The 11,896-nt window shown below is 35.0% G+C and overlaps 2 protein-coding genes and 1 long non-coding RNA gene across 3 annotated transcripts; all 3 read right to left on the reverse strand.

Moving 5' to 3' along the window:
- Positions 1-274: 274 nt before the first annotated feature.
- On the reverse strand, positions 275-4,324 carry LOC21405841. Its single transcript, XM_010105265.2, has 6 exons — positions 3,759-4,324; positions 3,138-3,236; positions 2,464-2,641; positions 1,822-1,919; positions 1,155-1,216; positions 275-965 (listed from the first exon to the last, which is right to left on the reverse strand). The coding sequence occupies exons 1-6, from the start codon at positions 4,185-4,187 to the stop codon at positions 839-841; spliced, it is 993 nt and encodes a 330-aa protein (XP_010103567.1). The 5' UTR covers positions 4,188-4,324; the 3' UTR covers positions 275-838.
- Positions 4,325-4,938: 614 nt separating this feature from the next.
- LOC21405842 lies at positions 4,939-7,125 on the reverse strand. The gene is made up of 3 exons (XR_002902819.1): positions 6,734-7,125; positions 5,793-5,954; positions 4,939-5,625 (listed from the first exon to the last, which is right to left on the reverse strand). It is a non-coding gene; the product is annotated as an uncharacterized LOC21405842 (long non-coding RNA).
- Positions 7,126-8,170: 1,045 nt separating this feature from the next.
- On the reverse strand, positions 8,171-11,041 carry LOC21405843 (mitochondrial intermembrane space import and assembly protein 40 homolog). The gene is made up of 4 exons (XM_010105267.2): positions 10,869-11,041; positions 9,295-9,326; positions 9,037-9,162; positions 8,171-8,609 (listed from the first exon to the last, which is right to left on the reverse strand). The coding sequence occupies exons 1-4, from the start codon at positions 11,008-11,010 to the stop codon at positions 8,427-8,429; spliced, it is 483 nt and encodes a 160-aa protein (XP_010103569.1). The 5' UTR covers positions 11,011-11,041; the 3' UTR covers positions 8,171-8,426.
- Positions 11,042-11,896: the final 855 nt, after the last annotated feature.

The raw sequence follows: 11,896 nt of genomic DNA on the forward strand, positions 1-11,896 counted from the left end.
TCAGAGAAAAAATAACTAAACTGTGAATTTTCGACTACAAGCATATATTGTAGCTATTTAGAAAAAATTTTGAGGTATCAGTCAATGGGTACATGTCATGGCACAGCAGAAGTTCGGAACATACTTTGTAAGATTCTATAGTATTTCTAAAAACACAAGATTACGAGGACATTTGGTTTATGTATTCAGAATTATAATTCAAAACTATTCTCGTTTTACGTGTATTTTTTGTGAGAAAAAACACTGTAAAGAATCATGAATCATGTTTCAAAATTAGGGACGAATATAAGAAACAAACGTCCTCATCATTTCTGTAACAAGCAACTAGCACAAACGAGGTTTTTCTCATTATCGGCTTCTTTCCAAACAGGGATTACACATTCCAACCTTCGTATTTTCTCTTCTTTTCTTTTCTTCTTTTTTTCTTTTTTAAGGATTTCAGGGTTATGGGATGGGCAGTTCAGTGGATGCGTTCGCCGGTTCGACAGCAGCACAGCTATGGCCTCTAATATAGAAACAGGAATCAACTTTGTCATTAGCGGAGTAAATCAACGACTACGCCGGCCTGGTATGGTATAGTCATCTTGCAGAAAGAGAGAGCATGATAAACCAAGTATAAAGCATAAAAACAAAGAACACTGGTCGGCTCTTTCTTGTCAGCTTTAAACTGATGCTGTCACCAAAACTTTCCACATACATGATCCAAAGAAAACACAACTCATAAACAATTCTGCTCCAGCCCTTTCTTGTCAGCAAAGGCATAAAGAATCCGCACCGCACATTATAGTTAAAACTTTTTTTCTGCACAAAATGTTTCATGGATATGGATACCTATGAATTAAGACTCGTGAGATGGCTCCTCAGTGGATTCTTCTGAATCTGAGCCATCATCGACCAGCTTCTCGAGCAAATCCACATCCCCTGCCTCGGAGAGCGTGTGGAGTCGGAGTTGGTCTGCGTCCTCGCTGAGCATTGAAGAAAACAAGGAAATCATGAGCATGGCACACAAAGCACCGATCTCAAATTAAGTTAACTTCAAAGAAAGAATTGCAAATTGGTAAGTTATACGCGTAGGGCTTTAGCATGATTATTGTCTTCCATAATTCACAATGGTTAATGAATTAAAGAAACTCCAAAGATAGATAGAGGCATACTCTGTGACCCCAAATATTTCCTTGATACTTAAGGAGCTATCTCTTGAACAGAATTCCGGAAGCTGCCAAAAACATAGCGTATAAGTTCAACAAGAAAATAATGGCAATCCATAGCAGAATGGATATTTGAAATGCAACAATAGATGACATGCAGATTCATACGATCTTTTACCCAAACTTGTATGAACATGAAGAATATCAATTCAGAATAAATAGTTTACAATGATCAGCAATGCACATGTAAAACAATGTAACACAGTAACACTACAAAAATTCGGAACATTTGATGACAAGATAACTAAACTGGTAAAGCGTCCCGTAGTTGGACCAAACACAAATTAAACCACCACACTGCAATAATGTTCAAGTGGCCACCTTAAATAGCTATTCCCCTAACCCTTGTTGTTCTTGTTGACCATTTCGAGGAAAAATCTATCTTTGGCAAAAAATAACAAAAGAAAACTTGTTCTGACATATAAATGGTATTAGAGAGACAAAAAATATATCATGAGGCAGTTTTCAACTTGTGTTAGAAATCAGTATATCAAAACATGGGAGAACTGCATTTATGTAAGTGAAGGGGAAAGAATAAATAAATAAATAAATAAATAAATAAATAAAAAAAGCAGTTCGGTGAAAGTCGTCTCTCAACTGCTCAGTGACATACCTCAGAAAGATAGAAGACTTTTCCAAAAAGGATCTGCACAGCTAGTTTTCTCTTGAAACCCTTTTCGGTATAACCGGATATATCCATGACGACCGGACCTGAAGATCACACAAGCTGTCAGATATCATTTTTACGGTGCAAAACATATTTGAGTTTGAACTCTCGTTTTTTCTAAGTTATTTTGGAAGAAAAGTGAGCTGGATTTTATTTACTCACTAGGGAACTGGAGCACCAATGGAAAAACATAAGCCAGAAGAACAGCCCCAACCAACCACCATTATAATAGGAAGTAGAAACAGAAGAAACAACAGCAAACAAATGAAAAACAAAGAACGATGGTAGTAAGGAGAAAACGGGAGCAAAGAAGGAAAAGAAAAGAAAGTGTCAATATCCATTATCAGCAGCCCCATTCATTTTTATTTCTTCCAAGTGTTGGAAATTCTAAATCATGCTCAAGTTATGAAATAATTGTAGGCATAATAAGACGAGAAAAATGCTATCATTCATAATCGCGATCAACGCTATGGGAAACTATAAACTCCAGTAAAGAACATGATGAAAACAGTGTAGAGCCTAAATTGGTTGTTTGGTTGGAAGGCAAACAGCCCTAACAGTAAGCTAATGTAGCATGAAATTAGTTACCTTTATCTCGTACAATCCGTCTAGAGATTTCATTTAAAACCTCAGCAATCTGGGAGTCATCCAATCCAGAAGCTTTCCCGAGATGAATTAAGCCAGCTACCAAATCGGGGTTGAATGGCTTCTCATTCAAAGCATATCGTATATACTTGCGCAAAATCTCATCCACGGCGAAATCTGTCTGGATACAAATTAGCAGCAGTTATCAGACCACCAGTAGAAGTGTGCATAAGCACATCCACGTGTTAAAAAAAAAAACAAGAAGCCCGAGGCAATAGATTCACATGTCTGGAAGTTAAGACTATCAATCTAAGAACAGAAAGAAATTAAAAGCTCAGATCTATTATCCCTTCACAAAAACATAGATAGCCTATAGTTGGAAATGTCAAATACTATAATTCGATAAAACTAAAAGTGCATCACCACATATATTCCTCGAAAAATCCATTAAGCCAATTAATGATATAAAAAAAATTTAATGGGACCTAAAAAGAAATGGATACAGAAGCATGTATTTTCGTTTAAAATCAGGTCAGGGAACAAAAGCAGTGATTGAGATCATGACATGATATCAAAATGGGTAGCAAAATGAGTTACTATGTCTGAGAAAGAAAAAAAAAAATTAACCAAATCATAATTTATAATAAACATGCATAATTGGGGTGAGATTCCCTCACCTTTTGTGCAAGAGTCTTGAGTGCATCCGGGGTTACTTCATCTCTTCCTTTCTGAAACAATTCATCTATTGATTTGCATAGCATGGCATTTTTATTGATCTGCACAGAGCCAAACATAACAAAACTTACAAAACAAAGACTAGCAAAGACACATGCAAGCACAGGGAAAAACTACGCATTAATAATCATTGACCTTTATAAACCAACATTACTGTATCTAGTTTTCCTTTTTCCCTGTATAAAAGTACCCATTGTTAATGAACCTAGTTTAACTCTTCCTATATTCTCTTCACTCAGAAAATAAATTCCACAAAAACATCAATAAACCATTATGTATTTGTGATATTTCCACATCGAGTTTTCTTAATTACCCATCTTTATAACAAAAAACACAAGAAACCCAAATCTTAATAACATCAAAACAAACAAATGAGCAAAAAATTTGTTCATTATCTTCCTCCATCATCTTCACCATATTCACTTAGAAAATAAATCCCACATAAAATATCAACAAGCATTATGCTTTTCTAATATTTTCTACACAAGTTCTCTTAATTAACCATCTCAATAACCACAAATCGCAGCAACATCAAAACAAACAAAAGAACAACAAATCAATACCAATCTCTTGCGCTTCGCTCTCGGTGAAGTGAACTTCTTGACGGTCCTGACAAAGGCAATGACGAAAGTAATCCCGGCATAGGCAAGAGGAAGAGCGAGAATCCATGGAAGAGAAGTGGCCCCAACTCTGGGCCCAGGAATGGCCTGCGTGACGGAGCCCGTGAACTCCACCAAGTCCAAGGCCTTCTCCTGAATCCACGGAAGCTCCTCTTCGACCTCGACTTCCTCTACCTCTTCATCTTTGGTCTTGTCGGTTTTGGTCTTGTCGTCGCTTTTTGCGGCAGCTAAGCGGAGGACTGTCGGAGATCGGAGTGTACGAGAAGGGGAGAAGAAGAAGGAAGAAGGAATGTTTGTGGGGTTGGGCCGGCGAGAAGGGAGGAGCTGAGAAGCGAAGGAACAGGAACAGTGAGTGAAGGAAGATAACGCCATTTTTGTTTTATTGAGAGCGAAAGCGATGGCAAAGAGAAAATAAAAGATACTGCTTCGTAGGTTACATTAGAGTTGAAGAAAGACTTGGGATATGTTTGGTTTGCCACGGTGGGATTAACAAAGGCAAGGAGAGGGATTCCGCGCGCCCCTGTATATAGGTAAATTCTCTAATTCGGTACATATATTTTTTTTTAAAATTTATATATTTTAAAAAAAATATATATATATATATATAAATATTTAGATAAATTATAAGCGTCTCTCCATATTATATATATTTTAAGAAAAAATATACATGTACCAGAGATGAAATATACATATTTTAAGAAAAGATATACATATACCAGAAAAGAAATATATATGTTTTTAAAAAAAATATACATGTGTCACTCTAATCTATATTTTGAAAAGTAATAGAAAAATAGATGAGATTTAATTCATTCAGATATTGAACTTTATAGCACAAGGAATCAAAACTCTGAAATGGGTCGCTCAACAGAAGTTCATCTCTAACCTCACCAAGAGAACTCTAGCCTAGCTTGCAAAACATTCTCACAAGTTCTAGAGAGAAAATATGAGACTGACAGTAAGACGACAGAAAACTAAATATCCAAAACTTCCGAAAACCTTAGGCCAACCTCTCTATTTATAGTGTTTAGAGGTTGCCTGTCAAATAAGAAAATAAATAGTAAAACTAGAAAATTATAAAACAAAACAAAACAAAATAAAATAACACATAAATTAGGAGAAATCATATATTTAATTTGAGGAAGAAATCTGTTAATTTCGTCTGATTTTTTAGGAATGAATTAGGAGAAATCATATATTTGATTTGTCGCTTCAATCCTGTCAACCCCTCGCAAACACAACAGAGACGTCCAAGGATTTGGGGAGGAGACCAAATGACGGGGAAATCATTGCCAAAAGATTTGAATCTTTGATGCCAAAACGGCTGAAATATCCTCACCGGCGACGAACTTGACTTCGCCCTCACCACGACCTCGCCTGAGACTCGTGGGACTCGTCTCTCCTTGTCACCGCTGTCATCGACAGATCTGACGAGGATTTTGATGGAGGAATTACTCAAGCTCTAAGACTTCTAGTCATTGGAAAAGGTGGTTGTAGCGGCGCAAGCGTTGGGGGAGGACATCCATGGGAGAAAGGGCGAGATCGCTGGCGCGGTCCGAGGACATGGCTTCCGTCGAGGAGAAAGGTACATTTAATAGTACATAGATTGTCTAGAACAGTTAATTGTACAAAGTTTGATATACAACACACTTATAATGCCTTTTTTGCATCAAACCTCCATGAGAAGCAAACAAATTTATCTCAAAGAATGACTCACTAAACTCGAGGATTTCAAATAAAGCAAGGTATAAACCATCTTTGACATGTTGATCGCTAGCAGTCAGTTGACTCTTATCTCCGTGCAAGCTATCTGTCAAGATCAAGAAAGTTGATTATTCCAACTACCAAACGTTAAGAAAAAAGACACAGAAACATTAAGAACAAGGCTTAGCAATTCCTCTGATGCAAGTAATACAAACTAAAATTCATCAATTCTTCTAACCAAAAGCATGAGTCTGAAGTATATCTGTAACTTACAGAAATTTATATGCTCTTTCGTCATGCCTTGTGAAGCCAAAACATGAACTCAAACTAACACTGCACTTGAATGATAATGAGACTTTGCTTCACTGGTCCATTTAGTTTCAATACAAAAACTGAAATTGCAGTTTGCACTTGCATACGTCCTTCCGCCTAATCCTATTTCTCGGCATCAACATTCCAAATTAAACACTCTCATTTCAAATTAACACTCCAAATACACCTCTTAATTCAGTCATCTACCAACATTTTTACCAATCACCAACTTCAGCTCTTCGATGAACAAGCAAAATTATACGTTACAAACTTATACAAAGAAAAAAACACAGAAATAATATAAAACCTTTTTCTTTTGGCCCCTAACAAAACCATAATGAATCGAAATTACCCAGTAAACCCAATGTACAGGGCTTCACATGTACTTTATGGAGCACAAACTGAATGGAAACAACCACAATACCGACGGTCCTACAACCTTTCTCCAAAACTACACCAAAAAATGGTCATTATTTTAACACAGGTTTTTTAAAGTATCAAAGGGAATGCCTTGACTTGTCCAAAACTCCAAATTTCACTTTCAATTTTTATTTCCTTCTTTTTCCGGTGGGAACCCTTGATTTTACTTTATCCTCGATCAATATATAAACTAAAAATCTTAAATGATGGCAACGAGACAAATAATCTGTCAAGTCCAATTTTATTGAGTCACTTAGTATGAAATACTCAATAAATTTTAAGCCACACTCTCATAGAACTTGTAATTGAGCAATTAAGCCATTAAAATGACATTTTTCTAGGTTAAGAATCTCTGCTAAACAAGATTAACTACATCCTTTCAGGAAAAATAACTAATTCTCTCTTTAACAACCTAATATATTCCATTAACAACAAGATTCAAGAGATTAGAAACTTCTAGAAGCAAAAAGAACAAAACTTACTCAAGACGTACGCGACTTCCAAATAGGTACTGCTTTAAGCCAATCTCTCGATTGGAAAACATCGGATTCCTTCATCGCCATCAACATACCAAATTGACAACAAGACACGAGCCGTGTTCAGATACACAGGGCGTAGAGCTTTAGCCCCTTGTCATTCATTCCCGTCGTAATATGCAAAACTCACAATCACGATTCTTCAGTTCCACACAAAATACCACAAATCCAAACTTTTTTTTTTGTTGGAAAAAGGAAAAATCTGTCGAATTTAAAGTGATTATAGTGGAGAAATAGAAACTTCTTTAGATCGGTGGCTCTAACGCTCACCGACGACGATGGCAAGGAGAGGCTTTTCGACATACGACTTGCGAGCGGCAATCGGACTGCGGAAGCATCGTCAGAGTCCCGAGTTCTGGGCCTCGGCGAAACTCGAATGATATGATATGTTAATTTCACCGAGTTATTAATTTTAATTTTATTATAATTAAAAATTATGGTTCGTTTCGCTGATTCGAGTTTAGAATTTGAATTTTATTACAGTAAAAAACTCTCACAAACAGTCACATTTAATTTTTTTATTACAGTAAAAAACTCTCACATAAAATCACATCTCAACTCAAATCAATAAAACGAACGAGACCATAATAATTTAAATAAGTGAATTCAACGAAACGAACAAAACCATAATATTTAAATTTTCTATTATAATAAAAAAATTTCAGATAAAATTACATATTAATTTATATAAAAAATTTAAATTTAAATAAGTGAATTCAATGAGTCCTTAATCATTTAGGTAAATGGTCTTACGCGCAAAGAAATTGTTGAAAATAACTCTTATTGACACGCTGGCATTAATTGAATTTGATTTCGTAATGCTAACACGTGGAACACTATTTAGGCCCCGTTCACTTCGCTGATTCGAGTTTAGAATTCGAGTTTTTCTACAGTAAAAAGCTCTCACAAACAATCACATCTAACTTTTTTACTACAGTAAAAAGCTCTCACATAAAGTCACATCTCAACTCGAATTCTAAACTCGAATCAACGAAGTGAACGGGGCCTAAGGGGCTTGAGTAAAAATAGAAAGACAGTGGCAGAAAAGGAAAGAAAAGATTAACAAAGCTTCTTTAAAAAGCTAGTTAAGAGCTTTAGTATATATAAATATCGTTCAGGTTTAAATTTTTAATTTTTAATTTTTATAGTTAAAATTTTTTAAAAAATATTTTTTATTACAGTTAAAAATTTTAAAAAAAATATCACATTTTAATTTAAATTAAAAACTCAAATTCACGAAGCTAATAAAGTCATAAAAAAGTATAAAACTCGTCTCCAACAAGTTTTCATTTAGATGCCACAGAAAAATCTCCTTATGCTTATTGCATTTAACAAGTTTTCAACAAGTTTGGTCGTTAGAACCTTATGCTTATTGCATTTAGATGCCACAGAAAAATCTCCTTCAGGAGAACTACCTTCTGATTATTCCATTGAGATTACAAAATAAAATACGGTTGGAGCAGTTTTCTAACAAATATGAACTCCAACCTATGCAAAAAACTACAGTTTATTCATCAAAATAATACGGTGGTTTCTGCTTCCTGTGTTAGAATTATAAGAAAGAGAAAAAAACAAGGAAGAGAAATCAAGTGTGGATGACTAACAAGGAAGAAAAAAAACAATGTGTTTTTTTTTCCACCTAGAGTTTTGATTTGGGACTTCGAGGTTCTTTGGACCATTCGGGTGGGTAGATTTTGTACTCTTGTGTAGGTTGTTCCTCTTTCTTGACTTCGTCGTCCTCTAAAATGTCCTTCGAGAAGGCATCTGGATTAGCTTTGATACAGTTCTGCAGAGCCACAAATGGATGCACACAGTCCGAGCCCTGCAACAACAACAACAACAACAAGCCTTAATCCCAACAGTCCGAGCCCTGCAAAGGAGAAAAATGTTTACAAACAAAACTTGTGAGATTGCAAGCCAATTATAAATAAATTGTTGATTGATGGGGTTTCATCCAACTTAAACTCAAAGGCATGAATAGAAAAAGGGGATGATCGGTATCATCCCGTCCTTCATCCCTCGTTTATAGCATAAATCGATAGGCCGATCAATAAAACGGAAAGGACCTCCAATCACACTCAAAGGATGGGTTCAATTTCAGTCCCACCATACCACAACTTGTGACGACAGTCGACATATAATATGCGAAGACATGACATATAACTAACCATAAGTAAGATAAGTATCCAAAAGGCGTGCCCAATTGCTCTACAAAGTACAAAGTGGCAGTTATGTAGATCTGTGAATACCTTTTCTTCGGCAGTACTCTTGAGAAAACAAAGGAATGCCTCTGAAAACTGAACCCCACAAGAGCCGCTTCGCAAATGAGCTATGCAAGGGCATTCCAAAGCTTTCTGAGCCTTGGCTTCAAGAGACTGAAAAATGTAAAGTTCGATTTATTTTAAATTAATCTTTCAGATTATATTCTTTGATAAAACAAACATGAAATCAAGCATGATCCATGCCTAACTCTTCAAGATAAGTTTGTGTCTTTGAAATGGACTAACCTCCTCGCCATCATTGCCATATGCTGCAGCTTCTGTTAATGAACAAAAATAGAGTTGTCAAACACACCACCAACTTTCTTTTTTCATCCGGCAATTAAGAATATAAAGCATTTGTTTTTTCTCATTAAATGAAGAATTCAGATACGCGTAAAAAACATTTATCTACAGAGGTAGTAATGGACTGCCAAACTACACAGAAAGATTTACATATATCCATAGCAACCTCATGATTTCTGCTTCAACATAAGATTTTGTTTTCCTCTAGGAGATTATGTTCGCAACATTTACAAATGGGCAGGGCTCAAAGTCAAATCTTGATTTTCAGGAATTCCAATCCCAAAATTGTCCAAGAATGGTGAGGCTTGTTGGGACTGGGATGCAATTGCCACTAAAATCATGATCCAAAATATCCACAGAGAAAGGGCTCAGCTGTTATTCTCGTGACTTTTATATTTGGACTTTATTGTATCTGACTCACACATGCCGTTAATTTCCCTTCTTTTTCTTTTTTTCCCCCTCATTTCTAATCTTCTATGGTCATTATTCAAAGGGAATAAGTGGAAATGCAAAATAAGTGGTCGCTATAATGCATGGACGTTTCATCGAATGATCAATCTTTGGCGATCTTCTTCTACCTATAAGACTTTCCCTTAAGAGTACTCAACCGCTTCACATATGAAATAAATGAAAGTGAAACAACTAACAGGGTATAGGTTTACTAGTTTCAAAAATTATTGAATGAAATAGAAGAAATCTCAATAGTTCATCAAATTTTTTTTTTTTTTTTTTTTTAAAGACCACTATGGCTAGTTTGACATTGCTTTTGCTTAGTTAGTGTTTGAAACTATATTTTCAAAAGAGCTTAATGAAACAAAACTATATTAATGGGATGTTTGTTCCAAGGGTTCGTCCCTAGTTTTGAATCATGGTTCTTCATTCTCTACAGTATTTTTCTTTCACAACAATTTTGAATTTCAAAAATCAAAATCATGATCACGGTTCTCCCATAAATCTTCTAATAATAAAAAACATATTACATTATATGATAATATGTGGGTTTAAAAGCACTTTGGTCTCCTATCCTTGTAAGCCGGTCTTCAAGGGCGAGTTCGTAACACTATAAATAATGTAACTTAAATAATCTTATTTAAGCACTAATATGTTTTAAATCTTATTAGAACAGCTTTTTTTTTTTTTTTTTTTTTTTTGTAGTTTAAGTGGAAGCTTCTTAAAAAAATTATCCAAATGCTTCAAAGGAATCAAGAAGCGGAAAGCAGCTTCTAAAAAGTAATGCCAAACAAGCCCAATTAGCTTATTATTCAAGTTAAATGAAAATTTTGATTATCAATACAACTATTTCAAATCCCAAAATCCACAAAGGCATTTTTACAAATACCTGAAGATCATAACGTGTTGGACGGGGACATATAATAAGAGAAGAACAAAACGAAGCAACTTTATGAACTAAATTCATTAGTTTCATGACAAACTGAAAATACCAAACAACAAACAAACAAACAAACAAATGAGAACGATAGAAGGATTTGAATATGAAAGAAACGAAAGAAGTGTACCGGCAATAAGAGATTCCATGGAAGAAGAAGAAGAAGAAGAAGAAGATGTTGGTTTTGCAGAAGAAGATGACAAAATCCGATCACCGCCTGGAACGTGTTCATTCGATGCTTCTGATGCGACGTCGCTTTGAACTTGACCCATCGCCTTGAGTTCGACTCTTGAGCTCTTTCGGAGAATCAGTAGTATCAGCGCCCAGAGAGAGAGGAGTAGACTGTAAAGTAATTGGTCAACAAGTCAACCAACAGAGAGATTTGGGCTAAAAGTGCTTGGGCCTAGAGCCGTCAAATGGACTGGGCTGTTTGGCCCATTAGTAAAGGGAGCACGACGCCACACGTTGACCTAGTCGGGAGCATACGTGTCTTCGTTTCACTAATTCGAGTTTTTAGAGTATGTTTAGTAGGAAAAAAAAGTAAAAAGAAGGAAGAAGGTGGAGAGATTTTAGGAGAAAAAATGAAAATGTAGGTTGTTTGGTAGGAGAGAAAAGAGAAAGGAAGAGAAAATAGAGTGAAAAATAATACATGTAAGCCCTACTATTTTTTTTCTTTCTACAAGTGGGCAGAAAATGGGATGGAAAATAAGGACAACTCATTAAAATGAGCAAAGTTACTAAACTACCCTTTTCTCCATCAACATCCAAGCAAAAAATTTAAGGATATAAAAGTAATTTACGAGTAAGATTTTTTCTTTCCTCCCAATTTAACTTCTAATACCAAACAAGTGAATGTAAGCTCATTTTCTTTCCATCTTATCATACCAAACAACATAAAAGAAAATCAATTTCTTTTCCATCATTATTATTTTTCATCACTTCCATATTTACTTTTTATCTTATTTTCTTTCCTTCCTACCAAACATAGCATTAATTCTAATTTTTTTACAGTTAAAAATTCTCATAAAAAATTACATTTAATTTTTTTTATTATAATAAAAAATTTTCACATAAAATTATATTTTAACTTAAATTAAAAACTTAAATTTACGAATGAACTAGATTTTGAATGATAGGAGATGTGTCAGAATTAAACGT

The sequence above is a fragment of the Morus notabilis genome, unplaced genomic scaffold (assembly GCF_000414095.1).
Source record: "Morus notabilis unplaced genomic scaffold, ASM41409v2 Scaffold437, whole genome shotgun sequence".
NCBI lineage: Eukaryota > Viridiplantae > Streptophyta > Magnoliopsida > Rosales > Moraceae > Morus > Morus notabilis.

Bases quoted from the DNA above. Each gene is read 5' to 3' on its own strand.
- LOC21405843 (XM_010105267.2), bottom strand. From the start codon at position 11,010: ATGGGTCAAGTTCAAAGCGACGTCGCATCAGAAGCATCGAATGAACAC. The intron at 9,327-10,868 runs GTACACTTCTTT...GTTCATTAACAG, and splicing joins CATGGAATCTCTTATTGCCG to AAGCTGCAGCATATGGCAAT. The intron at 9,163-9,294 runs GTTAGTCCATTT...TACATTTTTCAG, and splicing joins ATGGCAATGATGGCGAGGAG to TCTCTTGAAGCCAAGGCTCA.
- LOC21405841 (XM_010105265.2), bottom strand. From the start codon at position 4,187: ATGGCGTTATCTTCCTTCACTCACTGTTCCTGTTCCTTCGCTTCTCAG. The intron at 1,217-1,821 runs GTATGTCACTGA...TGTTTTTGGCAG, and splicing joins AAGTCTTCTATCTTTCTGAG to CTTCCGGAATTCTGTTCAAG. The intron at 966-1,154 runs GTATGCCTCTAT...TTCAATGCTCAG, and splicing joins GAAATATTTGGGGTCACAGA to CGAGGACGCAGACCAACTCC.